This window comes from Giraffa tippelskirchi, chromosome 9 (assembly GCF_054371585.1).
Source record: "Giraffa tippelskirchi isolate mGirTip1 chromosome 9, T2T-mGirTip1v1.2.pri, whole genome shotgun sequence".
Taxonomy (NCBI): Eukaryota; Metazoa; Chordata; class Mammalia; order Artiodactyla; family Giraffidae; genus Giraffa; species Giraffa tippelskirchi.
In genome coordinates this window covers 106,813,187-106,840,397 of record NC_137283.1, presented here as the reverse complement: position 1 = coordinate 106,840,397, position 27,211 = coordinate 106,813,187, and the positions used below count along the sequence as shown (strand labels likewise).

Below are 27,211 nucleotides of genomic sequence, written 5' to 3'. Positions count from 1 at the left end.
GAGAGAAGGCAGAGTAGCAGGAGTGGAGACCATGGGCACCTGGGCCACTTACATGTAGCTTGCTGAATGCTAAGTCACTTCAGTTGTGTCCAACTCTGAGCCCCTATGGACTGTAGCCCCACCAGGCTTCCCTGTCCATGGAATTCTCCAGGCAAAAATACTGGAATGGGTTTCCATGCCCTCCTCCAAGGGATCTTCCCAACCCAGGGATTGAACTTGTGTCTCTTACATCTACCTGCATTGGCATGTGGGTTTCTTGTGTGTTTAGGGTCTGCTTGGATCCAACCACATACATACCACTCCCAGTTGAATGCAAGCTCCATAATGACAAGACCTTTGTCCAGTAGAATGACACCAGTGAGATATACAGACTTGATTAGGGGCACAAACATTATGGCTTTGCTCCTAAGAAAATTTTCTTCATCCTAGTCTTTATAGCTGGTTACATAATTCAGCCACATGAGAATCCAGGCCATGAATGTATTCTATGTGGTATTCTCAAACTGTGAGATTTTAGTAGTACGTAGATTTTCACAGTTTTTAAGGAGAATCATTCAGAAAGCCAACAAGAGAGACTGTTTTGTTTGTTTGTTTTTCAAATTTAAGCTGAAATAACCTGTCCTTTGTTGTCATGTTGATAGTTTACTCATCAAGTCAAATATTTACCAAGTAACAGACCTGGTACTTGGAGCTGGGTATAAACTGTTAAACAAATCAGATATGTCCCTGCCCAAAAAGAGTTTATAGTTTAGTGCAGAGCAAACTACAGCCTTTAGGTCAAATCTGGCCCTCTACCTGTTTTTGTAGATAGCGTTTTATGGGAACGTAGTCATGACCATTGCTTACGCATAATCTGACTGGTCCAAGGTTATAGTGGCAAAGTCGAGGAAGCTGCAATATAGACTGCATGGCCAGCGAAGCCTAGAATATTTACTATTGAACCCTTTACCAAAGCATTTTGCCACCCCTGGTCTAGTGGCTGGTAGAAATCTATTTTCTCATCCCAGAGATCCACTCATTTTTTTTATATAAGCAGACTTAGATAAAAGTTTTTGGTTGAAAGGAAAGAATCTACTTAATGGGTTCAAGGAGAAAGGCGGATTATGATAAACTACTTCCCCACAGAATACATGGACAAGAAATGAAATACAGGTATTACCCCTGCAGTCATACAAATTGGCCTTAATTCAATTATATTAACTAAAGGAAAAAAGAAGCATCACTAAGAGCTCCAGTATTCTTGCCTGGAGAATCCCCATGGACAGAGGAGCCTGGCAGCCTACAGTCTATGGGGTCACAAAGAAGAGTTTGGCATGACTGAGCAACTAAGCACAGTACAGCAAGAACACCATTGGTTACAACATGATCTTGACCAGGGACTGAAAATATATTCAGGAGCTAGGATAGCACCAATGTAAGGACACAAGAGCTTTGTTTGAGTAGTTTTGACTTTGTCTATCCTAACAATGGGTGATGACAACTATAAAGGAGATAAGGATATAAGGATATGTAAAATGTCCCTGTTTGGGAAAAGAAGACAAAATTTTTAAGTAAGAGATAGAATTCAGCAAATGCTGAATTTGCTTCATTATATTAAGATCTTACTGTTATAGCTATAAAATGTATCCTTAATTGCTCCAGGAAAAATAACTTCTTTTGGGAGGAATCTGAAACCCTCAGCTTCCATCCCTTTTCTCATCTTTTTTTCTTTTTGGCTTTGCTGCAGGGCACGTGGGATCTTAATTCCCCAACCAGCGATCAATCCGGTGCCCCCTGCGATGGAAACATGGAGTCTTAATCCCTGGACTTCCAGGGAAGTCCCCACTTTCTCTTCTCAATACAATATTGTTTGAAAAGCAGTTTTTAAAAACGTGAGGGTTCTGAGGAGTGCAGAACTGACTGTCCAGTCAGACTTCATGAGAAATGGAACTGGGTTAGGACCTGGGTCATTCCTGATGCTTCCCCAGAAGCACATGTCCCCTTGGGCTTCCTTCTCACCTCTTCTGCTTTTATCTGCCTCCTCTCTCTTGCCTGGCTTCCTCTACATAAACCTGAACAATCTGCACTGTTGGTCCAAGTCTCCAGAGCCTGCTGTTATCAGGATTTAGAATCCCTTGGTACAAATTCTTAAGAATCTGACTAGCTTAATCCAATTTATAATTTGATATTTTTCACAGAGCCTGCTGAAACCTTAACTTTTACATTGCTCACCAAATCAAAGACTACACCCCCAGCTTCACTTGAATCTAGTGTAGGGTTATGCAATAAGATACAAGCAAAACTATTGTGTGAGTCTTCTGGAAAGTTTCCCTGGGGGTGGATGTGATGATGGGATAACTGGAGCTCCAACTGACATCTTGGAGCCACACCCTTGAAACAGCAGAGTGTGAGCAGGAAGAGCCTGGATCACTGATGAAGTTCCCACAGCAGCCCAGGACTGCCTAAATCCAGGCTTCTACCAAGTGAGAGAGAAATGCATGCCCATCTTATTTAAGCAACTACTTAGGGGAGTTTCTGTTACTTGCAACTGAACCTAAACACAATCAAAAGTTTCCTCTGATCCATTAACCATAACCAGAGAGACAGGGTAACAGGGATTCTGCGCAGATAGTGAATTCTCAGGTTTGAGCAGATTTCCCAGAAAAGGGGACCTGGGTAGAGCAGGCAAACCATTTAGAATATTCATCACAATATTCCATTAGCTTAGTTCCATTGTCAGACCACTTGGCTTTGTATGGGAGAGAAACACTAGGATGCATGAGAAGTTTTAGGGTAGACTGATATCTTATAATCAGGTATCAGATTGGTGTCTGTGTTGTAACACCATCAGAGTTAAAACCATAATTCAAGGGAAATTTAGGCTCTGAGTGGTGAAATTGTGGGTAACATGACTGCAAGCCAGGTCTGCAGGTGCCCTGCCCAGGCAGAAGTCAATTGTTCTGCAAATATTGAAGAAACACTGGTTACATTTTTTCAGAGCTCTGGTTAACTCATTCCCTTTAGCTACTTAGGGCGGTGATTTATAGATGGCAAAGTCACTTAGGATAATAAAGCCCCCAGGCCGGGTGGCAAAATGCAGAGATTTTTCAGGAAGAAAGAGACCACTTAAACATCTCCACTGGCTTTTCATAAGTGAATGATGCCCAGAAGAAACAGGTTTTAAATGTGTCTCTATCATTTACATCCTCAAGAAGAAAGATGAGAGGAATCAAGAAAAGTAGTGTAAGTATTGCTACATTCATTTCAACTATCTGACAACTTATGAGAGTCCTGAAACAGGTTTTCCAGAACTACAACTCCCAGAGGACACAGGTCCCACCATCATTTTCTTCTTTTTCGCTAAAAGCTGTTAATGGATTGAGAAAAAAGATGATTCGACTATCAATGGTTTGAATGCATAAACAGGGATGTAGCTCAGTGGTAGAGTGCATGAGGCCCCAGGTTCAATCCCTGGCATCTCCAGGCCAAGAGGGTATGTTTATTTGTGGCTTCCCTGGTGGCTCAAGAAGGAAATGGCAAGTACTCTTGCCTGGAAAATCTCATGGACAGAGGAGCCTGGTAGGCCACAGTCCATGGGGTCTCAAAGAGTCGGACACAACTGAGCGACTTCACTTTCACTTTCCCTGGTGGCTCAGATGGTAAACAATCTGCCTGCAATGTAGGAAACGCAATTTCAATCCCTAGGTCAGGAAGATCCCCTGGAGGAGAAAATGGCAACCCATTCCAGTATTCTTGCCTGGAGAATTCCAAGGACAGAGGAGCCTGGTGGGCCCCAGTCCCTGCAGTCCCAAAGAGTCTAACACGACGGAGTGGCTAACACTTTCACTTTAACATTCAATAAAAGGAACAATCTATATCGTTTTTTAAAATAGCCTTTCTTCTGTATAACCATGTCCTATTGGACTATGGTCTTTCTGTTTAACTTCTTTTCTTCCAAAGCAAATAAAATCCTCAAAGTCTGTACATAACCTCTGTCTGCTGAAGAAGCATGGTACCTGCATGCTAGTGCCCTCAAAGCTGCTGTATCCCTCGGGGTCACAGGCACAGCAGGTCCTGGCTCAGCCACAAATGTCAGACACTTGAAGAAAGGGATTTGAGAGGGAAATCTGTTGTTGTCTAAGTTCAGAAAAAGTTTTAAATGGACTGTAGTAGAAAATGGGGGCCCATTCTTGGCCTTAGCATAGTGATCTAAGACTTCGACTTACAAAACAGGAAATCTTTGTGGAAACAAACAGTAAAAACGGCCAGCCAAAAGAGAAAAACAATGACTATTTATTCAAAGCTTACTATAGCAAGGGAGTCAGTCACTGTCTCTCCAAGGAAGGCAGAAATGTGGGAAAGCCTTTTAGTGAAGGCTTTCCTTCACTAAGAGAAGGAAAGAGAGAAGACTTTCAGGTATGCCCTGAATGGAGGCTCTGGGCGTGGGGAAGCTGTTGGCAGGCTATTAAGAAGTGGGGCATCTTGAGGTCCTGCCTGGTGACTCAGTGGTAAAGAATCTGCCTGCCAATGCAGGAGAAATGTGTTTGATCTCTGATCCAGAAAGACCTGACATTCCACAAGGCAGCTAACCCCAGGCACCACAACTACTGAACCTGTGCCTCTAGAGCCCTGGAACCACAACTACTGAGCCCAGGCATTGCAACCGCTGACCTAGAGCCCATAGTACACCAGAGAAGTCACCACAATGAGAAGCCTGTGCAGCGTAACTACAGAGTGGCCCCTGCTCACTGCAACTAGAGAAAAGCCTGCGCAGCAATGAAAAAAATGAAAGCATTAGAAAGAATGAAATCATGCCATTTACAGCAACATAGATGAACCTAGAGATTGTCATACTGAGTGAACTAAGTCAGACAGAGGAGAAATATCATATGACTTCCCTTACCTGTGGGATCTAAAAAGAAATGATACAAATGAACTTACTTGCAAAACAGAAAGAGACTCACAAGCTTAGAGAAGAACTTATGGTTGCTGGGAGGAAGAATGTGGGCGAGGGATAATTAGGAAGTTTGGAACAGACATGTACATGCTGCCATATTTAAAATGGATAACCAACAAGGACCCACTGTATAGCACATGGAATGCTGCTCCATATTAAGTGGCAGCCTGGATGGGAGGGGAGTTTGGGAGAGAATGGATATATGTATATGTATGGCTGAATCCCCTCCCTGTTCACCTGAAACTATCACAATATTGTTAACTGGCTATTTACCAATACAAAATTAAAAGGTTTCAAACATATGCCTTTCTCCAAAAAAAGTGGGGCATCCTGCGTGATTGGATAGGGGTGTATTCAGCTTTCTCTGGTTGGTCCTAAGTTGGAAACAGGACAAATTTTAGGGAAACTGTCAGTTTTTAGTCAAGTACTGACCATTTGGGGCCAATTGTTCCAGAAATTATTGTTAAGCTTTCTGGATCATTACTAGAGACAGCAATTTAGCATCTTACAAATCTGATCTGTAGCAGACTGTCTCCCTTGCTGGTGATTGTAAAGAAGAGGGTGGCTTCCCCGGCCAGCTGCTGCAAGCCATGGATCAGAGTTCCTTTATATATAGTCTGGCCATTGTTCATTTGTATACTTAGTCTCTCATTCAGACAGGTGGCTGTCTCTGAGCAGCTGAGCTACAGCGAGCAATATGGTTCCCAGAATTTCTAGAGAGCCACTTTCGGAAACAGATAAATCCTACTACCTTGCCCAGGAGTGTCTAAGGACACACCTGCTTATGTGAGCACTTCACTCTTAGCTCAATGCCCCAAGGTGCAGAGGAAGAAAGGAGAGAAGAGTAGTTACAGCAGTGATAGAGCCCAATGAGGAGAGCAGTGAAGCAGTGCTCATAACCCTCAGTCCCAACTATTGGATAGAACTTTGTGGGTTACGAGTAAATACTGATGCTAGGGCTCCACCCAACCCCAACGATGCTAATTTATTAGAGAAGGGCTTGAATCATTAGTTTTTCAAAACTTCCCAGGTGACTATAACATACAACCCAGCAACTGATCAAAATTAACATTTAAGAGAAGAATCACATATTTAAGAGTTAGTAAAAATGAAACCAGGGCATGTAGCCATGACCACTTTCTCCAGAAGCCTCTAATTTTTCAGTCTTATAATGTTAGGCTTTAGGAATATAAAATGAAGAGTTAAATTAGAGTAATTGCTTAGACTGTTGCAAATAGGCAATAGTCATAGAGTATGAGCCTTCCTACAGGAAATGAAAATGCTGCAGGATCTAAACTGTGGGCATAAGGAACAACTGAGTACACTTAAGACTGCTGTAAAAATGACCAAAATCCACCTGTTCCAAGCATTTTCACTTTTAAAAAATATTTATATTTATTTATTTGGCTGCATCAGGTCTTGGTTGTGGCATGGGAACTCTTAGTTGCAGCATGTAGGATCTAGTTCCCTGACTAGGGATAGAACCTGAGCCCCCTGCATTGGGAGCATGGAGTCTTAATCACTGCACCACCAGGGAAGTCCCATCATTTTCATTTTTAACCACTAAAAAATTGTTAAATGCCCTCTTCAAAATGCCATTTTATCATAACATATTGTTTCTCACAGATCACGTGTAGTGAGTGCCTGTGTGTATGGATGGGTGTGTGTGTGTGTGTTTATTTTCAGTCTATCTGAGCTTGTACATTTCTCAAATACGCTAAACAAAATTCAAAAAAAACTGAAGTCTGGGCATATAAACTCGAAAACCTCAGAAGAATCACCCACATACTCCACACACCTCCATATCCAATTTTTATTTCTAACCATTTCTGAATTTTCAAATGTACCAGTATATCTGAGCTTAATACAACAACGCCCCCTGATGGAAATGCATAGAAAAGAATCCACCCTTGATTTAACTTGGGAATTTCATTACTGCAAGGGTGATCAACAGCACAGTGTGCATGTTCTCCGCCTCCATCTTTGTCTCTTCCAGCACAGGTTTGTTTTTTTTTTCCCACACAAAATCACATGCAAAAGTTCAATGAACAACAAGAATGGAGCTGTGCTGGGGGCTCTTTCCCATTCTGTTTGCCAACCCCACACTCCCCCCAAGATGTCTAAAATAGAACTTACTGTTCCTAAACATGAGAGATATACCCCCAAAATTAAAATTAGAATTACATATATTTTTTGATCCTCATGTATACACTTTTAATACACCTTTTCGACAATAACTATAGCATAAACACCATACACATTACCTCTTATTACAACTATTTAAGCCCTATATTTAAATTAGATATAGTCAAACTTAGAGATTCTCCAGTGTTAAAAAATAAATGAAACAGACTATTCTCACTAAAAAAAAATTTTCATATATTTCTCCTAAGCTTCCTTATCTTAATGAATAGCATCTCCTTTATCATTCACTCAGCCAAAAATCCTCATGAGTATTCACAACACACATGAACAGATTAAAGACCAAGCCAAGAATCCAGATTAGATTTATTAATTCAGTAATTCCAAAGTCATTGTGTCATGAGACATACTCCCACTCCTTCCCAGTACTTTTTAACAACTTACAGAAGAGGTTTGGTTATATTTCATTCAGAGTGATTGTTCCATTTTAATTAGCAAATTAGCTCTTTGGCTGCACATGAAATTCAATCTTCAAAAATGCTTAGGCAAAGTCAATCACCCAATGAGCCACCTCTCAATCATTTGTGGTAATGGGAAGTACACCCCTTAGGTGGCTGACCCCAGACAGCAATTGAGTTGATGCCACACCTATAAGTAACACATCATCACTATCTTCTGCCACCTGCCAGCTGAGGGGAAGTAGAGGTTGCCATTAATACTAGCAGGAATCATCCTTTGTCTTCCACTAAATGGAATGAGCCTGAATTGTATATTGCCGTGTAATTTTAAAGGATTATAGTGTTCACTTGACTACAACCTATGAGCATCATGGGCGGCTCTGCAACTGACAGTGAGTTAAGTGTTTCCCATACATTATCTCCTCCTGTGGATTTATAAGCCAAAAAAATATATCAAAATTCTTGCATCCATGTGAATTAGCATAGATCCTTGGACCTGAGATCTAAAAGAAATCTTTATAACAAGTGTTTTTTTTAACAAAAATAGAGCTTAATGCCCTATGTCATAACTAGTACTAACTAGTACTGTTAGATCAGTAGTAGGTTTAAGTCTACTGATGCCTATTGCATCAATTCTAATTTTGAAAACAAAATCATGTCCAATTAAACTTGCATTCAATGGAAAAGTTACTTGAATCTCTTCTGATACTTAAGTTACATTTTGATTAATAGATTCTGGGGCCATTTGCTATCATTTCGGGTCACCTACAGCTTTGATTTGGGAGCAGGAGTCCTAAGGACTTGGACACACTCGTTCACCAGCCTGGTGGCCTCCAGAGCAGTGCCCCAGTGCATGGCGATGCCTCCACTTCCATGGCCATAGTGATGGACCACAGGCAGCCTCCAGCTGCCCTGGGCTAATAGCTCTTTTTCCAGCCGTATGCCTGGCCTAGAGGGTCTCAAACCCACTTTCTCTCTTAGGTCGTAGGCTCCACGGAGAGAAGGCTCGAGGGCACAGCATCGGGAAAGAATCTCTTTGCTAATTTCTGCATCTGGGGACAAATTCCAGTCTCCTTTTTGCCTAGTGCCACCCAGGGTTACATTGGATACACCAGGGTAAATATATGTCAGCCCACTGCTATCTCGGATAAAGTGCTTCACCCAGGGAGCCTGGACTTTGAGTACTTGGCCCCTCACTGGGAAAATCTTTGAGTCTCCTGCAAGCTGCCTGCTTCCAAGGCCTGAACAGTTGACCACGATGTCAAAGGACGGGTGAAGCTCCCACAGGTCTTCTATTCGTCGGGTGAGTGTCAGGCCCCCGCTTGCTTTTACCCTAAGGAGAACAAGAGACCATGAGGCGAGCCTTACCAGTGTCCTGCTCAACCCCTTATAGAAGTGACAGACAGGAATTCAGAAACAAAACTGAGGTGACCGTCCAATGAGCAAATACCTCCAGCACTTCCAGGGCCCAAGCAGGTCAAATTCTATCGAGTGCCTCACAACCTTGCAAACCAGAGATTCCTAAAGTTGAACCTAAATAAAAACCTATTTCAGAAACTCAACAAAGCAAACTATATGCTTCATCCTTTTTATGTTTAATGGAGTTCCTATATCATTCTCACGCTCGTGTGTGCTCAGTCGTGTTCTACTCTGAGACCCCATGGACTGTAGCCTGCCAGGGTCCTCTGTCCAAGGAATTTTCCAGGCAGGAATACAGGAGTGGGTTGCCATTTCCTACTCTAGGGGATCTTCCGGACCCAGGGATCCAACTCATGTTTCTTGCATTGGCAGGCGGGTTCTTACCACTGCACCACGTGGGAAGCCCTATATTATTCTAGATGCTAAATAAATATCAGGTTAACCTGATGTATTTTTTTAAAAACCCAAGCACTTTTGTTTTATGCCACTTATTTAGCCCTTAGATTTACTGCCTCCAACATTTTTGTCTCATATTATTAACTCTTGCATGTTCCTTTGTGATACCCTCCTCTCCCTAACAAGATGGTTAGGCTCACGTGCACCGTCCCCCACTTACATCTCCCACAGGGGTGCCAGCATGAGAGGGACACAAAATATTTGCAGCTTTAAGTAACAGTTGTGGTTGGTAATGATTTTTCGGACCAAGTCGTCAATAATGAAAAGAAATAGTTTATCTAGGTTCTATGATCTTTTTTAATAGTAGTAAAATACACGTAACACAAAATTCACCATTTTGACCATTTTGAAGTGTACAATTCAATGGCATAAAGTTTAATACATTCACATTGTTGTGCAACCACCACCATCATCCAACTCCAGAACTTTTTTCATCTTGCAAAACTGAAACTATGTACCTATGAAACAATAACAATCTTATTCGTAGGTCACTTGTAGAATATAGAAGATGTAATATGAGAGGAAGACTGTCAGCAGCTCTGTACAACAGATGCAGGCTGAATGCCTGTGTGCATGGTACTGCTTGGACGCAAAGCGCCTTTCCTCAAGATTGGCAAAGGAGCTGGGAGACAGAAGTGTAAGTATTGGCAGAATGAAGGAAGTTCCACATGAGAGGTGATATAGAATCAGAAACCAGGGGATTTAGGTCCCAGGTGCCTCACATTAGCTTAGCTTTGAGGTCTTGGCCAACTCATCTCACTTTTCTGATCCTCGGTTTCCTTATCTGTGTTATAGGGGCGTCACCTCCCTTGCCTGCTTCAGAGATGGTTGTGAAGTTCTGATGAAATAATGGGCATGACAGTGCTTCACAGGGGCTTTCTCTGGTGGCTCAGCTGGTAAAGAATCAGCTTTGCCTGCCGATGCAGGAAACACAAAGAGACTCAGGTTCAACCCCTGGGTTGGGAAGATCCCCTGGAGAAGGGAAAGGCAACCAGCACTGGTATTCTTGCCTGGAGAATCCCATGGACAGAAGAGCCAGGTGGGCTACAGTGCATGGGGTCACAAAGAGTCAGACACGACTGAGTGACTGAGCACGCACATGCTTCACAAGATAGAAACACGACAAATTCTAGGAGACCCGTACCAATAAACTAAAATTTCTCAAGAGGAGAGACAATGTCTTATGCTTCTCACTATACCTATGACCCAGCTCAGCACCCAATACCTAGTGAACTTGACACAAATGTTGGGTGATACTGAAGACAGTATGAAATCCTGGTTTGGGTATATGATGATTAATTCTATGTTTTGGCTTGCCTGTACCATGGAGGTACCCAGATACTTAGCCAAACATTCTTTTGGGTGTTTCTATGACTGTATTTTCGGAGAAGGCAATGGCAACCCACTCCAGTACTCTTGCCTGGAAAATCCCATGGACGGAGGAGCCTGGTGGGCTGCAGTCCATGGGGTCGCTACAAGTCGGACACGACTGAGCTACTTCACTTTCACTTTTCACTCTCATGCATTGGAGAAGGAAATGGCAATCCACTCCAGTGTTCTTGCCTGGAGAATCCCAGGGATGGTAGAGCCTGGTGGGCTGCCGTCTATGGGGTCGCACAGAGTCGGACACTACTGAAGCGACTTAGCAGCAGCAGCAGCAGCAACAGATTGAGAGTGGTACCACATTGGCATCCTTACTTCAAGCCTGAAGCAGGATACTTTATTAACAGCAATCAGAAAATTAACTATTTTCAGTCCATTTGTATGAAGACAAGGAGAAAAAAACTAATGGAAAATCTCAGTTGGCAAATAATGCTATGCATATAGATTCAGGGGAAAAATCCACTGTTTATTCTTAGAAATGCAATGTAGCTATTAATATATGTATAATATATATTATACATTATATGTATACTATACATTATACATTATATATATAATATACATTATATATCATATATATGATATGATATATATTATATATATTCTGATGCCAAGAATATAAATATATTATTTATAATATATTTAATATATTTAAAATATCACAGTTAGAATTTTTTAAATGCATTTTAGGTTTACAAAGCAATTAAATATTTAGCATATAACTCTCTCTCTCCAGATATAGTCTAATTTTAACCTGAAAATTTTAACCTCATCTAATGACCATCCCTACTGCTCACTCATTCTGTTGCAATGCATATTCTAATAAAATAAACTGCAACAAGTGGGAAATAAATTCTATCTCCCGCTTCTCAGAAGATCAATCTCTGCCTTGTCCATGCCACGAACTTGCTGGTTTTAACTGACCTAAGCCCTGTTCAGGCAGAGCAGTTTCTAGTCCCTTTAGGGAAGAGACCTGAGGTTTCTGTGGGCAGAGTGGTCTGGAGGGGAGCAGCCGTGCACCCTTAGTCAGTCCAGCAGGTGGGGTTTTCCTCCTGCAACTGTCTTAGGGCAGCAACTGGAGCCCCAGTGGAAGTCCCTAAGGCCATTTCAGTACATCTCTTCCCTATTAACCTTGTTGCCATCATCAGAAAAAATAAACACCATCATTTTCCACTTTCATGGCCGGTGCCCTCCCACCTCATCTTTGCATAACCAGGGAGAAAGGCCGGGGGTGGGTGGCGGGGTTGTGGGTCACGTTCACATTAGACCTGTATCTGAGGCCGATTTTTGTCCACGGCTTATCTGGTTAGGGGCCAGTGGCCAATGCTGGGAGAAGGAGGAATTCTCTAGGGCCCTGGAAAAGGAAGACTGTGCTCTAGTGGGCACAGGGTATGTTGGATGTGGGGAAGCAGGAATCCACTGTGCACAAGAAGGAACCTTTGCAAGTTGGACATTTGTAAGGCAGAGACAACCTGCTCCTGCCTGACGTACAATCCACATTTCTGTCCATCTGCCAAGGGAGTGGTGTAGGCTCTGCTGTCAGTCAGGCCAAGCAGAACAGAAGCTGTAGGAGACGCGAGATGGGAAAGTAACGGAGAAGACTCCATAGAGGAGAGAGAAGGAAGAAGCTCAGTGTTGTGCTGTGCTCAGTGCCAGGCTACGGAATTAAGGCACGGCCCCCTGGAAAGAAGGCAATGCACCAAAATTACAGGGCCCCCAGCACTGAAATGGGGCACCCACTTTCTGAATGCCGCCCAAGACAGGACCATCCTGCTCCAGCTGGGATGATTTATTTAGGTAGGATGCCTGGAGAAGAGACAGGTTCAGCTGACGTACTACCTCTATGATTCATTTCCTGGAAGGGCAAGTACAAAGCAGCAGAATATGACTCCACTGGCCAACGATATAAAACATGATCTGCATGACTGATTAACCTTCAGAGGGGTTTGTTCGTTTGTTTGTTCTGGGTATTACTGGGTATACTTTTTTTTTTTTGAGGAGGTGATTTCTTCTGTTCTTTGAAAAACATTAAAGATCTAATTTGTGGTTAAGAACAATTTTTTCTTTCCTAGAAATTAATATTGTTTCAGAAGGATAGAGCTTAGATTGGAGGCATTGTTGTGTGGCTTGCTGAGTGAAATGCCTGTTTTTGAGTCAGAATGCTTTAAGCTGAACACTCGCATTGTGAGGCAGGGGTGTAGGAGGCAACAGAACAGACCCTGGGCGTGAGGAACAAGCAGGGATTGTGTGGCTCCCCAGCTGGGTCATCCCCGTGGTGGAGAGTGGGTGGCAGCCTACAGAATGAGCCCCAGGATCCCACACCCTCACCACAACATGGCCCGGCCTCCTTCTTGGCCTGAGGTCCTTGATTTGAGAGTCTTGCTTTGGGCTTAGGGGAGTCCCAGCCCTACAAAATCTTCCTCGAGTATGACCCTCCTCCTCCTCCACACTGACCTTCTGGTCAGATGCCAGGGCCTGAGGGAAGGGGGGACAGCTCAGCTTACAGAGAGGAGGCCCCTGCATGCCCCCTCACTGCAGGGGGGACAGGGTATGAGGAAGTCTGAGGTATTACAGGCCTAGAGGGGTCAAAGTGTGGTAGGGGGTGGACAGCTAGGACAAGGGTCTCCTCATGGCTTCCCTGAAGCAGACAGTGCATACTGTCTGCCTGAGGCACTCATGTTCCCACCCACTGTCATGGTCGAGGTGTGTATCAAACAAATAGACCTTAAAAGGCCTCCCCAGGACTCTCTGGGGCAAGAGCAGCCCCTAGGGCCTCTTCTCCTTGACCCTGTCACCTAAAACCAGACAGGAAGCAGCGTGCTCCAAGGCACGAACCCCAGCTGGCTGGTCACCAGGCCCGATGGTATTGCGGTCAGGAGGTGGCTCCCGCTGGCACAAACTACCACTTTTATTTTAAGTAAAGCAAAATGCTGACAGCAGGCTTCCAACTAATGAAAGGCTATCAGGATTTTCCCCAGGCCTTCAGATCCCACAGTTAGTCCTGAAAATAAGCTATAATGGAAATAAGGGGTCAGTTTTCTAGAAGGTGATACTTGAGAAGCAGGCAGAACAAATTGTTCAGGTAATATACATTCTCATGTGAAACTAGCTGAGGGTGGCCGAAAATATATGTGCATATATTGACAGTTCAGTTCAGTCGCCCAGTCATGTCCAACTCTTTGTGACCCCATGAACCAATATATTGACAGTAAAGCTCTGCAACTTCTGGCTTGCCTAATAATTTCCCCTTAATTTTATTAAGATAAGATAAATGATACCTTAACTAGATATCAATAGCATTGGCACTTCCAATGTTCTTTTTCTAGGCATTCTTATAAAGACAAAAGTGCAACACTACATAACCTTGCCACTCAGAGAAGATGGTGATGCCCTGAAAACTGGAATGTTGGCTGATGGGTAACTCCATCACATGATGGCTTAAATATTCATTTATACAGTGGTTTAAATTTCACATACAGACAGGTGTTTATGGGCCAGCAAACAAGGCACAAAAGTGTAGGTTTTATGAAACTGGTCTTAAAAAAAAAAAATTCCCATATAAATTGCTAAGGGGTAAAAGTTAGACGAGCACTTACAAAGCTACAAAAATATATCATGATGTTCCCAACATGTCCCGAACAGATTTAGGTTCCCTCTTCTGTGCTCCCAATCCACCCTCATAAATTTGTATTTAACACTCATGATATGTGTTACTGTAATTGTTAATTAACATGTATATCAATACACATACGCACACCTACACCATCACCCTCAGTAGAATTGACTAGCCTCTAGTACAGTGCTAGGTATACACAGAAGCTCAACAAAGAATTGTGGAATTAATTATTCCATATAATTATCTTATATCCTACATCTGGGATTAAGCCATTGTTGCCACTGCTTACCCCAAGTCACTTTTCCAACTTTTATATAATAATTTGCATTATTCCTATGCATCTACCAAATGTACAGATTTAGGCACTGAAAGGGCCAAAGTTTCACAACCCTCAACATGCTTGTAATTTCCAGATTAAACAAGAGCGATTTATTAATGTGTCTTAAATAATGATACCCTTGATGTGTTTCCTAACCAACTGGAACAGGAAGTCCTGAAAACCAAGCCAAAATACAAGTTCTTGGAATTTGGGCTGAACTTGGTAAGGAAGTAATTACCTAATTTAGATAAGCCCTCAGTTTTTAAGTCCTTGTTAATAACAAAATAAAATAATGGAGTTATTTTCTTTTTCATTAATGAGAAAAAATTTCAAAAATAATGTATAATAAGCCTAAGATTCTCTAAAGAACTAGAGTAAATCCTATCATTTTATAGCTGGAAGCATATTCTCCAAACATCTCACTTTATAGATGAGTAAACCAAGATTCTGTTTCAGTGAGGGGGTCTTAGTGGTGGGGAGAGAGGGACCAACCCCTGCATCAGGGTGCACAGGGATGCAGAAAATGGATGTGTTACTAGCTTGGGTGTGACTCACTCCTTGTGACACAGTGTCTCACAGACTGTTTACTAAGCCCTAGCCTTTAATGCACAAGGCACAGTGCACAGAAGCTCTGAGGGACAACAGAGAATCTTCAGTCTCTATGTTATGAGAAGGTATGAAGGTATTTGCGAGTAGGACAGACAAAGGAAGCGGTAAAGTGCACTTCGACCAACCTTTTCTGCAACCACGGGAGGTAGGCAGGGCCTTCACATTTGAGTGTCGTAAAAGCATGACCAAACACATGTTGGGGGAATTTCTTTAGCTCATCCTTGGTCATCTTTCGAAATCCCAGCACCACGTCAGCCCAGTATGGCACTTCTTCAGTAGGAATACTCCGAAATATCTGCCAACTCAAACACATTAAGTGGAAAAATTTCCTGAAGTTTTATATGATTTCTAGTAAAACCCATGTGACATTCTCTAAAGCATTTTAAAAACACACTTCTTATGCCCGTACAGAGAAAAAAAATCTATTCTTCTGTTCACTTAGGTTCATATAATTCAGTAGCTAAATTTAAAATGTTTGGGGTAGGGGGAGGGCAGGCATTGGAATAAGACATTTAAAAAGCTGTGTGTCTTTTACAGATTGAATTTAATTCTCTTTTTCTAAAATGCTCTTGCCCAGATTTTCTTTCTTTATTTATGATGATGTATTTGGGGGAAAAGATTTTTCTGTTTTGCATAATTCTTTACATAAACTGCAAACAAATCATCAAAAGTTTAAATGTTGGCCTCAATTTCAAACAAAATATATAAGTTAGAATAAGCAATTGGAGGAGTGTAGGAGACAGGGGTGCGAATTATGAGTTAAGTTGTAGATGATCATGTTGAGTCCTTGATAAGAGAGGCCAGGATTTGTCAGGTGAAGCCCTGTATCTTTTTTTTTTAATTGGAGGCTAATTACTTTACAATATTGTGGTGGTTTTTGCCATACACTGACATGAATCAGCCACGGGTGTATATGTGTCCCCCATCCCGAGCCCCCTCCCACCTCCCTCCCCATCCCATCCCTCTGGGTTGTCCCAGAGCACTGGCTTAGAGTGCCCTGTTTTGTGCATCGAACTTGGACTGGTGATCTATTTCACATATGGTAATATATATGTTTCAATGCTATTCTCTCAAATCATCCCACCCTCGCCTTCTCCCACAGAGTCCAAAAGCCTGTTCTTTATATCTGTGTTTCTTTTACTGTCTCGTGTGTAGAGTCATCCTTACCATCTTTCTAAATTCCATTCATATGCATTAATATACTGTATTGGTGATTTTCTTTCTGACTTACTTCACTCTGTATAATATGCTCCAGTTTCATCTACCTCATTAGAACTGATTCAAATGCATTATTTTTAATAACTGAGTAATATTCCATTGTGTATATGTACCACAACTTTCTTATCCACTCGTCTGCCGATAGACATCTAGGTTGCTTCCATGTTCTAGCTATTGTAAACAGTGCTGCAATAGACATTGGGGTACATGTGTCTCTTTCAATTCCGGTTTTCTCTGTGTGAGTGCCCAGCAGTGGGATTGCTGGGTCGTACCCTGGGATTGCTGGGTCGTACCCTGTATCCTTAAGTCATGGTTGGATCTGATGAGGCTGGAATGATATCAGCTGTTAATAAGAAGCCTATAATCATGCTACCAATAGCTGCTAGGCATATCTTTGGATTTATAAGTATTGGGTTCTTTACATCAATAGGAATAAATGTTGTAAAGCATGGCTGGTCTAAAATAGCAAGGAAAATCATTTGAGTGCTATACATGGTTGCTAATGGTGTGGTCATTAAGGTACTGGAATTTATATCTCTAAGTGATTCATTCAACACAGGTCCTGTGGAAGATGTAAAGATTGTTTGCTGCAGGTCTCAATACCAGGCTTTCTTTCTGTCTCATTCTGCACACTCTCCTGGACTAGATCACCCACTTCCCTCTTTTCATCTACAGGCTAAACACTTAGAAGGCTACATCTCCAGCCCTCTTCTCTCTCCTTAACTCCAAAACCAGATCCAGACCCATGTTGCCTACTCCCCGTCAGATAAGTCTACCTCTATGTCTCAGACGTTTACCCCATGCTCACAGCAGGTACTCAGTAATATTTTCTGTTGAACTCTAAAGTATGTTAAGATCATTCTAAATTCCAAAATAACTTCTTATTTCCTCTCTTACCCAGACACCAGAATAACACCAGCATCTTCAGCTTCTGCAGAATTGACTATTGCAAACAGGTGATCAAAGGTCTCTTTGAACCACTGCTTCTGCTTCTGAATGGGTGTGTCTGTGATGGTGGAGAAAAGCAAAGCAGAACAAAAAGGGAAATTATGACAATGACTGTACTTCAGAGAAGCTTCTTCCTACAAATTGGCAAAAACTAAAAAGGCAGGGAGAAACATTTATATAAAGTACCAACCACATCGTGGTGAACGATGACTGAAGTTTTGAATGTTGACATGCTCTATCAGAGTCAGTCCATATAATGACTAATCAGCAGAGGGAAAATCAACCAATGAGGGCAAAATCTAACACACAGGCCACCTGCAAAGGGGTCTTTGGCACTCAGCGTATTCCAGAGGCCCTAGAAATGTCCATAACCAACCTGAGCCAAGTTAGCTGATCTGGCTGAGGCAAGCAGCTGGCTACACAGTTGAGACGATGAGAGAAATAACCCAGGGTCTCTTTCCTGAAAGCTGAAAACACAGCAGGAGACAAGGCGAGATCTCTGGGGCCCAGGTCAACCAGGTCGAAGAACAGAAGGCATATGAGTGGGAAACCCAGGTTGCTTACCCTCCTGATATAAGGAAAGGAGGCCTGCATTGTGAAACTGAGATCCCTACAGCCCCATCCAAGGCTGCCAATACCTCCATCCCCTTCCACTCCATGGAATCACAGACCAGCTTGGAGCAGCATTCCTGGGGTCACCAGGGGTGTACAGGGACCATGCTAGGAACTCCCTCTCTGTCAGAGTCCTATGGACCAGTGTCCCCTATCCTCCAGGCATCCTTGCCACTGCACAAGGGATTGGACCTGGACACAGCTTCTGGAAGGGTTCCAGGCCTGCCAGGGAGGAAATCAGGATCAGGGTTCAAGCCTCAAAATAATAGTGCCCAGTGTAGGCACAGAGAGCAAGCTTGACCCAGAAGCGTAGACAAATCTATGGATGGAGTATTTGGCCATCTGATCCCTGTGGGAGGGTCATGAAAGAGAGTCCAGGGTCAGGACAGGGACTGAGGAACAGTAATCCTGAGGGGCTGAAATGTGGGGAAGCCACAGGGCAGATGGGGGAGCAGAGCAGAGGGGATCCTGGGTCAGCTTTGCTTGGAGAGAAGTCCCTAGAGCTCACTGAAAGTAGAGATGAAAAGCCCCTGGAGGCATCCTGCTTCCAAGTGAATGGGGGCATTTCCTTAGTAGGCTTTAAAGCAATTCACTTGTTCAGGAGCCAGGAAATGTTTCTTTACTAGTGGATCTCTGCTATTGCCTTTAAACAAGTGCCCATGTGAATGCATTCTCAAAACTGCAGACTGGATCAACTGGTTCAGAAATAAGGAGAAAATAAAAAAATAAGCCACAAAGAACTGAATTAGACCTCATATGGATTACACCCAAACAATCTAAGCCAGTGCCTGAGAATATATTGAAATGTACCCTCCTTTCCCACGCCAAACTTGAAGACCCAAAATAGTGACTGCTACTCACACATTGCAAAAGTCATCTCAAAAGAACAGACAATCCAAGTTCAATGGTGAGTAAAGCAAATCTGGTGACCTAATTCATGTTCAGGTGCTGGTAAAAGAAAACTGTAGCCAGACTAGCAATAGTAACAGCAGAAAATGTCAACATACAGAATGACTGCCATCAAAAAGTCTACAGACAATAAATGCTGGAGAGGGTGTGGAGAAAAGGGAACCCTCTTACACTGTTGGTGGGAATGCAAACTAGTACAGCCACTATGGAGAACAGCATGGAGATTCCTTAAAAAACTGGAAATAGAACTGCCATATGACCCAGAAATCCCACTGCTGGGCAGACACACTGAGGAAACCAGAATTGAAAGAGACACGTATACGCCAATGTTCACTGAAGCACTATTTACAATAGCTAGGACATGGAAGCAACCTAGATGTCCATCGGCAGATGAATGGATAAGAAAGTTGTGGTACATATACATAATGGAATATTACTCAGCTATTAAAAAGAACACATTTGAGTCAATTCTAATGAGGTAAATGAAATTGGAGCCTATTATACAGAGTGAAGTAAGTCAGAAAGAAAATCACCAATACAGTATATTAATGCATATGAATGGAATTTAGAAAGATGGTAATGACGGCACTATATGCAAGACAGCAAAAGAGACACAGATGTAAAGAACAGACTTTTGGACTCTGTAGGAGAAGGCGAGGGTGGGATGGTTTGAGAGAACAGCATTGAAACATATATATCACCATATGTAAAATAGATGACCAGTACAAGCTTGATGCATGAAGCAGGGCACTCAAAGCTGGTGCTCTGGGACAACCTAGAGAGATGGGGTCGGGAGGAGGGAGGGGGGAGGGGAGAGAGAGATGGGTTCAGGATGGGGGGGACACATGTTCCCCCATGACTGATTCATGTCAATGTATGGCAAAAACCACCACAATATTGTAAAGTAACTAGCCTCCAATTAAAATAAATTAGTTAATTTTAAAAAAGAAAATGTCAACATAGCACTTACTGTGTCCCAGCACTGTTCTAAATGCTTTACAAGTATTAACTTATTTAATCTTTATAAAAACCCTATGGAACAAGATGGTCTCCATATGGTATTGACATCACTAGGACTGGCCCAAAAGAAGCTCAGGGAGAAAACCAAAGTCTATCGGCAGCACTAGAGAGAAAGACCCTGATCCAGGAGCCCTGACCACCCAGTCAAAGGGTAAGCTGGGCCTCCACGGACTGAATGAACTCCCAGGTGACCCTCCTTCTTTGAAGATGACTCCATGATTATTGGGCAGCCTTCTCACCACTCACCTGGGCCTGATGCAGGCAAGGAAATGCCTGGGAAATGGATACCAGGACTCTGGTCACAAGAAAGGTGTCCAAAGTGAAATAGCATTCTGTACACACACCAGGCTCCTGTGCTTGTTTCCTGCAAGGCAACTCCTAGGAGGTACACCAGCACCTGCTGCTGAAAAAGCCAAGTTCCTGGATAGCAGTGCTGAGGCCACAGCCCTTCCTACCCTGGCAGAAGATGGGTTTATTCTCTGTTAGGTGAAACAGGGGGATCTTGTGGGTAGGAAACCCCAAGCACAGTCAAAGGTCAGGATACCATAGTAAAAACAAGAGTGTTAAGGGAACACATGCAAATTGGATGCTAAGACCCCAGACCGCTCCTCTTCCTCCTTCTAGAATGCTGCCAGCCAGGCCTTCACCCACCCCAGCTAGGGGACAGAAAGCCTCTTCTCTGGGGAACATGACCTACCCAAGAATAAAGACTAAATACAATGACATCAGAGCTTCCCCAACCAAACCGCTTCCCCATCTCAGTGCAATGAGTCTCAAGATAACAAGTGCTACACAAGGCTCAGAAACTCCTATCAGGACCCTGCTCCTAAATGTCAACAGACAGGTAAAGATGATCACAAAGCCAAGGAAAACCTGTAACATGAAAAATGAGCACATCAAATAAAAAGCAACTTGGAGACAACAGAAACTGTGCAGGGAGAAGAAAATTTTAAAACCATTACTGGTGTCTTCAGAAAGATAAGATGGCAACCATACAACATAAATAGTATGTTAGAACACAGGGAAATTTAGAGACTGAAAAAAGAGCTTTGGAATATTAAAATGCTATAGGAGAAATAATAAATCCAACAGCAAGGGAAAAGAAAAAATTGAGAAAAATATCCCAGAAAGTAAATAAAAAGAGGAAGAGAAATAGGAAGAGAAAAAAGCTAAGAGTATGGGAGGATCCGACCAGGAGGCCCAGTATAACAGCAATTCCAGAAAGAGAGGCAGAGACAGCAGCAGGGAGGAATCAGAAGTTGGGTAACTCAGAGACTGTACCTTGAACTGGAGACACAAGTTTCTGGATTAAATGGACATGGCAATCCATAGTCCAGATTGCTGGGGCAGTTGGGGTGGGGTGGCGGGTGGTAATAATTTATAAACATTTGGCTACTTAGACTATGTGCTTGTATAACTTTGACGCAAAAACAAAAACAAAAAATAAAGGGGAGAAAAGAGAGTGGAAATGAGGAAATGGAGACAGTGGGTATAAACTTCATTAGTTACAAAGTGATTTGGTTTCCTATTAAATTCTGTTTCCTCCTGCTCCCATTTCTTATGAAGAATTCAAAATGGAAAAGATGAGTGGACGTGTTTTTAAAAATTAATGCATTTTTGGTACTGAATACATATTGACCAATTTTTTTTATACTGGCTTAGAATTGAGGATAATGTTAGTCCTATTACAAGTATTTTCTGACTTGATGGTCATTACTATTATCAGTGGAAAGATTTAGAGTTACCAATTGTGGTAGCCATTAGTGCTGTTCACCAAATACTTCTGTCTGTCTGCCTTCTAGGAGCCTTATAGAATTGTTTGTACTTCCAGGCTTCCTTCTGAAGAGTGGGAGCTTGTGATTAGCACTGGCCAATGAGCTGTCATCGTAAGTGATGAATGTTGCTTCCTGGTCAGAGCCTTTAATTGCTAAGGCAGGAGCCCCAGAGCTCTCATCCACCCACCTACAGGCATTGACCACTTTCAAGACTGTGGCTGCTTCATCAGCTTAGGCCCCTGGGTACTGAACAGAACCCTTGCTGATATTCAATCCACATATAGTATGAGCGAAAAATAAACCTTTGCTTTTTAAGCTGCTAAGATTTGGAGGTTCTTTCTGTCCTACCACATAACTGAATCTTTCCTAACAGATGAACCAACAATGTCAAAGACACACATTACACTTACATGCACGTCCAGCTGTCTTTGTCAACAGCAGTCCACCAACAACAACACCATTCTATCTCACATCTATCACATCTGACAGAGGAGCAAAAATCCCTCTCTCACCTGGATAAGTAGGAGGAATAAGCATTCCGGCTGCCACATCACTCGTGGTCTCAGGAGTGAATTTGTCTGAAATGACTGTAATGGAGCATCCTGGGACCATTTTGGAAATGCACACAGCAGTAGAAAGCCCCATCACGCCAGCCCCCACAATTGCAATCCGTACTGTATCCATGGGCCTGTGAGGAGGCAAAATATGAGCTGCAAAACCTTGTTTTATGAATTAGTCCATCCTTGGGAATTCCCTGATTGTCCAGTGGTTAGGATTCCATATTTTCCTTGCTGAGGACGTGGGTTCAATTCCTGGTTGTGGAGCTAAGACACTGCAAGCCATGCAGCATGGCCAAAAAAGAAAAAAAAGAATTATTCCGTCCAGAACAAAGTTTGGCCCTGAAGGTTCTTTCCCTAGGTCCACAGCCTCTTCAAACCTGACCTTTCCTGCCAGCATTTCTCATGGGATAAAGAAAGCTCCTGTGAGCTCTCTTCTCATTAAAAGTGAGGGCAAGAAGGTCTCCATGGAGTTTAGACATTATCCCCAAACCAGCCTGGAGTTGCCTTGAGAACACAGGACAGGCAAGTAGGTCTGCATTTGGGAGGAGATTTCTACTCATTCCTAAACCACCTTCCCTGTGGGCACGGCCAAGGGAAGTTTGGTGAAGTCAGTGAGGTGGACGAAAGCAGCAGGACTGCTGCGTCTGCTCCCAGAGACCTCCTGAGGAGCAGCCACTGAGAGGGCATGGCTCACAGGCAATTTAGAACTCAGCTCTTACTGTTTACAAACTGCTTTTTAATTGTAACGATGTGACACAAGGTCTGAACCATCAAACCCAGCATCTCCTCTCCTGCTCTTCACTCTTAACTGGAAACCAACTCCACTTACCCACACCCCAACCATCTACTCTCCCCAACATTCCAGTCCTCAAACCTCACCCTCTAAGAGCAGGCTTCCTAAATAAGGAGCCTGGATTCCTTCACAGATTTGAGTTCTGATTCTATAACCGGGGGCACAACCATGGGCTCCTCGCCTCAACTCCCTCATCTCTAAGCCAGGCCACGTGAGTTCTTTATTAGCTGTTGCAGGTGGTAAAATAAGGGCTGCACTGAGGTTGTCTCATAAAGGAGACTTCTGAGAATCCATATGCAAATGCAAGAGACAGACATCCAGATCCGAGGCTGGGCATCCTGAGATTGTCTTCCCAGGGTAGAAACCAGAGGATTGATGAGAGCTCAAAGCTCTTCCATCCCCTCGCCTCTGAGCAGCAGGAGTCCACTGAACCCTGTCCGTTGTCAGCTCCCGAGTCCCCCTATGCTTCCCTGCTTGCCCCTCTATGCTTCCCTTCTTATCTTACCACTTCTGGTTCCTGCTAGCTTCCCCTAATAGGTCTCAGGTAGAACCTCCAGAGAGAAAAAAACGCAATTAGTTCAGTTGGTCATCATCATCCCTATTAAACAAAGCTCTAGGCCCAGCCCAGTTTATCGGGCTGAGAGAGCCTCTAAATCTGTCCTTGGCACGATTGTCCATCCTTATCCAATCAGCAATACCCAGGGCATCAGGTCATGTGGTACAAATCATGGCCACCTACACATAAAATTCACCTTTTCTTGGGGGTGGTTGGGGGGGATGGGGGCAGGCCGGTCCCTTCACTGTGAGCACGGCAAAGGCAGTCAGTGCTCGCTTCTCTCTCTGAAGGTCTCCGGCACTGAGATATTTCAGAGTCTTTCAATGTGGTTTAGTGCATGTTATTTTGGTTTCTCAGGCCGTATATGGTTTCCTCAGCCAGTGGGCTGGCTAGCTGAGAAAGAACAGGATTGCCAGGGCAGAGGGAAGAGATGGGAAGTGTCCCAGGGAGGCAGCAGACCAATGTGGGGGGGGCAAGCTTTTGGAGCGTGGCCCTGTGCATCTCCCCCAGAAGCAGAAGGCAGACACCTGTCCTCTTACTGGCTTTCCTATTTCACAATGGCCTCCCCTTCCCAGAAACTTTCTCAAAATAGCTCAAATAAATTGACAGGGAAAGTAACCCGTGGCTGAGAATATCTAGCTACCAGGAAAGAAAAAATGACCCAGCAAGGTAGGTACTTTCTGGCCCAGTGACCTGTAAATCACTGTCACCTGACCCCACAGAGACATACCCCAAACTCATGGAGTAGGTCCAGAACCACCCCTGAGCCGAAAGCAGGGAGGATTCAAGTACCTGTCTCTGAAAAAGCAGCCTTGGAAACCACAGAAGGCTCTGGCACCAGCACTTGTTTTCCCAGCTAAAGGCTGGTCTAGTGCCCTGAGGGCCAGGAAAAGCAAAACTGCTTCCCATTGGGGAGTTTATTAAGGACATTCCCTCTATGCTTAACCTCCATTGGCCCATTCGCCTGTGTCTCTGTCACTTATCCTCCAGAGAAATGAGCGATTGACCTCCTCTCGCCCGTGGAACTGCAGCTCTGCCGGTCCCCCGGAAGCCGGTCCACGCTTGGCAGCCCTTCTCTTTCTAGTTTACAAACCGTCTGCCTTGCCACAAATCTGGTATTTCTCCAGCTGATTTGTAAGCATGGTAAATAAGGGGTGAACCTGTCCAAATTCCAGCAAGTCCCGACCAAAAGCAGACACTGTTTTCCCCCTTTGCTGCCCAGTATTGGCTGCCCTCTCCTGCTGGTGCCTGGCTCTGCTGGGTCAGCTGGTGCAGGGGGGAGTTGTCGGGGGGGCGGCGTGAAGGCAGAATAATGTTTGTTGATCATTAAGTTGATGACCTGATTGCAGCTGGAAAAATGATTCACAAGGTAACCTAGGATAAGAATCAAATGATTCTTTTTGCCCATGTATTCAAATATTTGCTGAGTGTCCACGTGCAGTAGACACTTTACAGTCAACAGGTTTGTTTACAGGGAAGCAGTTTGAAGTATCAAAATAGTGATAATAATATTGTAACTAATATGTATTTAGCACTAACCCTGTGCCAGACACATGCATGACACCATGTAACACAACCAGCCTATGAGGTAGGTACTATTATTATTAATATTACTCCCATTCCATAGATGAGCAAATAGAGGCTCCAAAAGACTAAGGACAAGCCCAAAGTCTCTTTAGTGGCAAAATTTCATATGAGTGTTAGATTCCAAGGCTCAAATTCTTAACGAAAGCACGTACTTTGGTATCAGGAGACCTGTCTGTTTTACCTTGAACAAGCCACCTTACTTCTGAGTTTCAGTTTCTCCATCTGAAATCAGGAATGAAATAAATTTTTTGAGCACCTGCTGAATTAAGATGTGTAAAATTCCTTCTACAAATAACAAATGCTGGAGAGGGTGTGGGAAAAGGGGAACCCTCCTACACTATTGACAAGAATGTAAATTGGTGCAGCCACTAGGGAGAACAGTATGGCAGTGCCTCTAAACACCAAGAGTAGAGTTGCCTTATGATCCAGCAATCCCACTCCTGGGCATATATCCAGACAAACTATAATTTAAAGAGATACATTCACCCCTGTATTCATAGCAGCACTATTTTCAATAGCCACGACAGGGAAGCAACCTAAATGTCCAGCGACAGAGGGATGAATAAAGAAGATGCAGTACATATATACAAAGGAATACCACTCAGCCAAAATAAGAATGAAACAACACCATTTGCAGCAACATGGCTGGACCTAGAGATTATCATACTAAACGAAGTAAGTCAGAAAAAGACAAACATCATACAATATAACTTATGTGTGGAATCTAAAGCATGACACAAATGAACTTATCTACAGAACAGAAATAGACTCACAGACATAGAGAACAGACCTGTGGATGCCAAAGGGCTGAGGTCCAGGAGTTTATGTGATCTCCCTGAGACTGTAGGTGAGGTCAGCTTCACGTTCCTCTCCAAGTTTTTCAGCCCAAATTTACTTTGGGCTCTGGAGGTCCCCAAAGCTTCATCTGTGTAGTGTGTTGGGGGCCTCCTTGCCCCCAAGCTCCTCCTTCACTGCTCGAGACATGTTAGCCTTGCTGGTGTATTAGTTTGCCAGGAAATCAAGGCCTTTAAGCCAAGAGAACTTGAATTCTTTGGAGGCTACTGAGGAAGTGAGGCTCATGGGACCAGGGATTCAGCCTTGTATGGCTGCAGATTAGGGCAGGAAAGCATGGAAGGGGTGAGTTTAGGGAGATTCAAGCCTCTGACACATTGGCTTAGCTCTGACTTGGACACAGAAGGAAAGCAGAGTCCATGATTGAACTCTTTCTTCCTTATAAATAAGATTTTTAAGACTTAACTGCACATCCAAGAAAATCTCTAGCATTTGATCCAGGGAGTAGGTGGGCCCAGGGAGAGGCAGGGAATGAATGAAGAGGATGGAGTTACTTTAGGGAACTAGAAACTGTCATTATATACTGGTGCAGTGTGGACTTCAGAGATAAAATGAGCAGCTGTTACCGACTTCTGGCAAATTCAGATAAGACATGAACACCTACAACTCCCAGGCACTCAGTTGGAGGAGTAAACATCGTTAGCCATAGTTACTATGGTTTCTAAGTCAGCATTCATAATCTTAAATAAGAAAAGTTTCTCTTAACCACCCACAAGAATCTAAGTACCCCCCTTTGCATATTGCCATTTTACAGAATGAACTCTTTGTATTGAGTATGTGGTAAGTAAATACTTGATAAGAGTGACCAAAAGGGGACAAGTCAGTCCCTCAGAAGTGACCGTTCAATTGAATACATTCAGAGTATATTTTTAATATGAACTTACACTTAACAACATAGCTTTTAACAGAGATTGGAGGGGTGGGGGGAGGAGGACAGATTCAGCTTTTGGGGGGGTCTGAAGTTCAACAGTTTTAAAAGCTCTCTTTTATGTCTATACAAAAAATCATTAAAGAAAAAAATGTCTGTGACCACTTTGATGCCA

The 27,211-nt window shown here is 43.2% G+C and overlaps 1 protein-coding gene across 3 annotated transcripts; it reads right to left on the bottom strand.

Moving 5' to 3' along the window:
* Positions 1-7,432: 7,432 nt before the first annotated feature.
* DDO (D-aspartate oxidase) lies at positions 7,433-26,317 on the bottom strand. Of its 3 annotated transcripts, XM_081530612.1 has the most exons (6): positions 26,107-26,317; positions 25,469-25,538; positions 22,333-22,508; positions 17,454-17,562; positions 15,464-15,640; positions 7,433-8,869 (listed from the first exon to the last, which is right to left on the bottom strand). In XM_081530612.1, the coding sequence occupies exons 3-6, from the start codon at positions 22,502-22,504 to the stop codon at positions 8,302-8,304; spliced, it is 1,026 nt and encodes a 341-aa protein (XP_081386738.1). In that variant the 5' UTR covers positions 22,505-22,508; positions 25,469-25,538; positions 26,107-26,317; the 3' UTR covers positions 7,433-8,301. The 3 variants fall into 3 exon arrangements, with proteins under 3 accessions (XP_081386738.1, XP_081386737.1, XP_081386736.1); XM_081530611.1 differs by lacking the exon at positions 25,469-25,538; XM_081530610.1 differs by lacking the exons at positions 25,469-25,538; positions 26,107-26,317 and adding an exon at positions 24,522-24,599.
* Between the last annotated feature and the right edge of the window lie 894 nt (positions 26,318-27,211).

Bases quoted from the DNA above. Each gene is read 5' to 3' on its own strand.
- DDO (XM_081530612.1), bottom strand. From the start codon at position 22,504: ATGGATACAGTACGGATTGCAATTGTGGGGGCTGGCGTGATGGGGCTT. The intron at 17,563-22,332 runs GTGAGAGAGGGA...CCACCATCACAG, and splicing joins TATTCCTCCTACTTATCCAG to ACACACCCATTCAGAAGCAG. The intron at 8,870-15,463 runs GTTGGTCGAAGT...TGTTCTCCTTAG, and splicing joins CTCCCGTGGTTGCAGAAAAG to GGTAAAAGCAAGCGGGGGCC.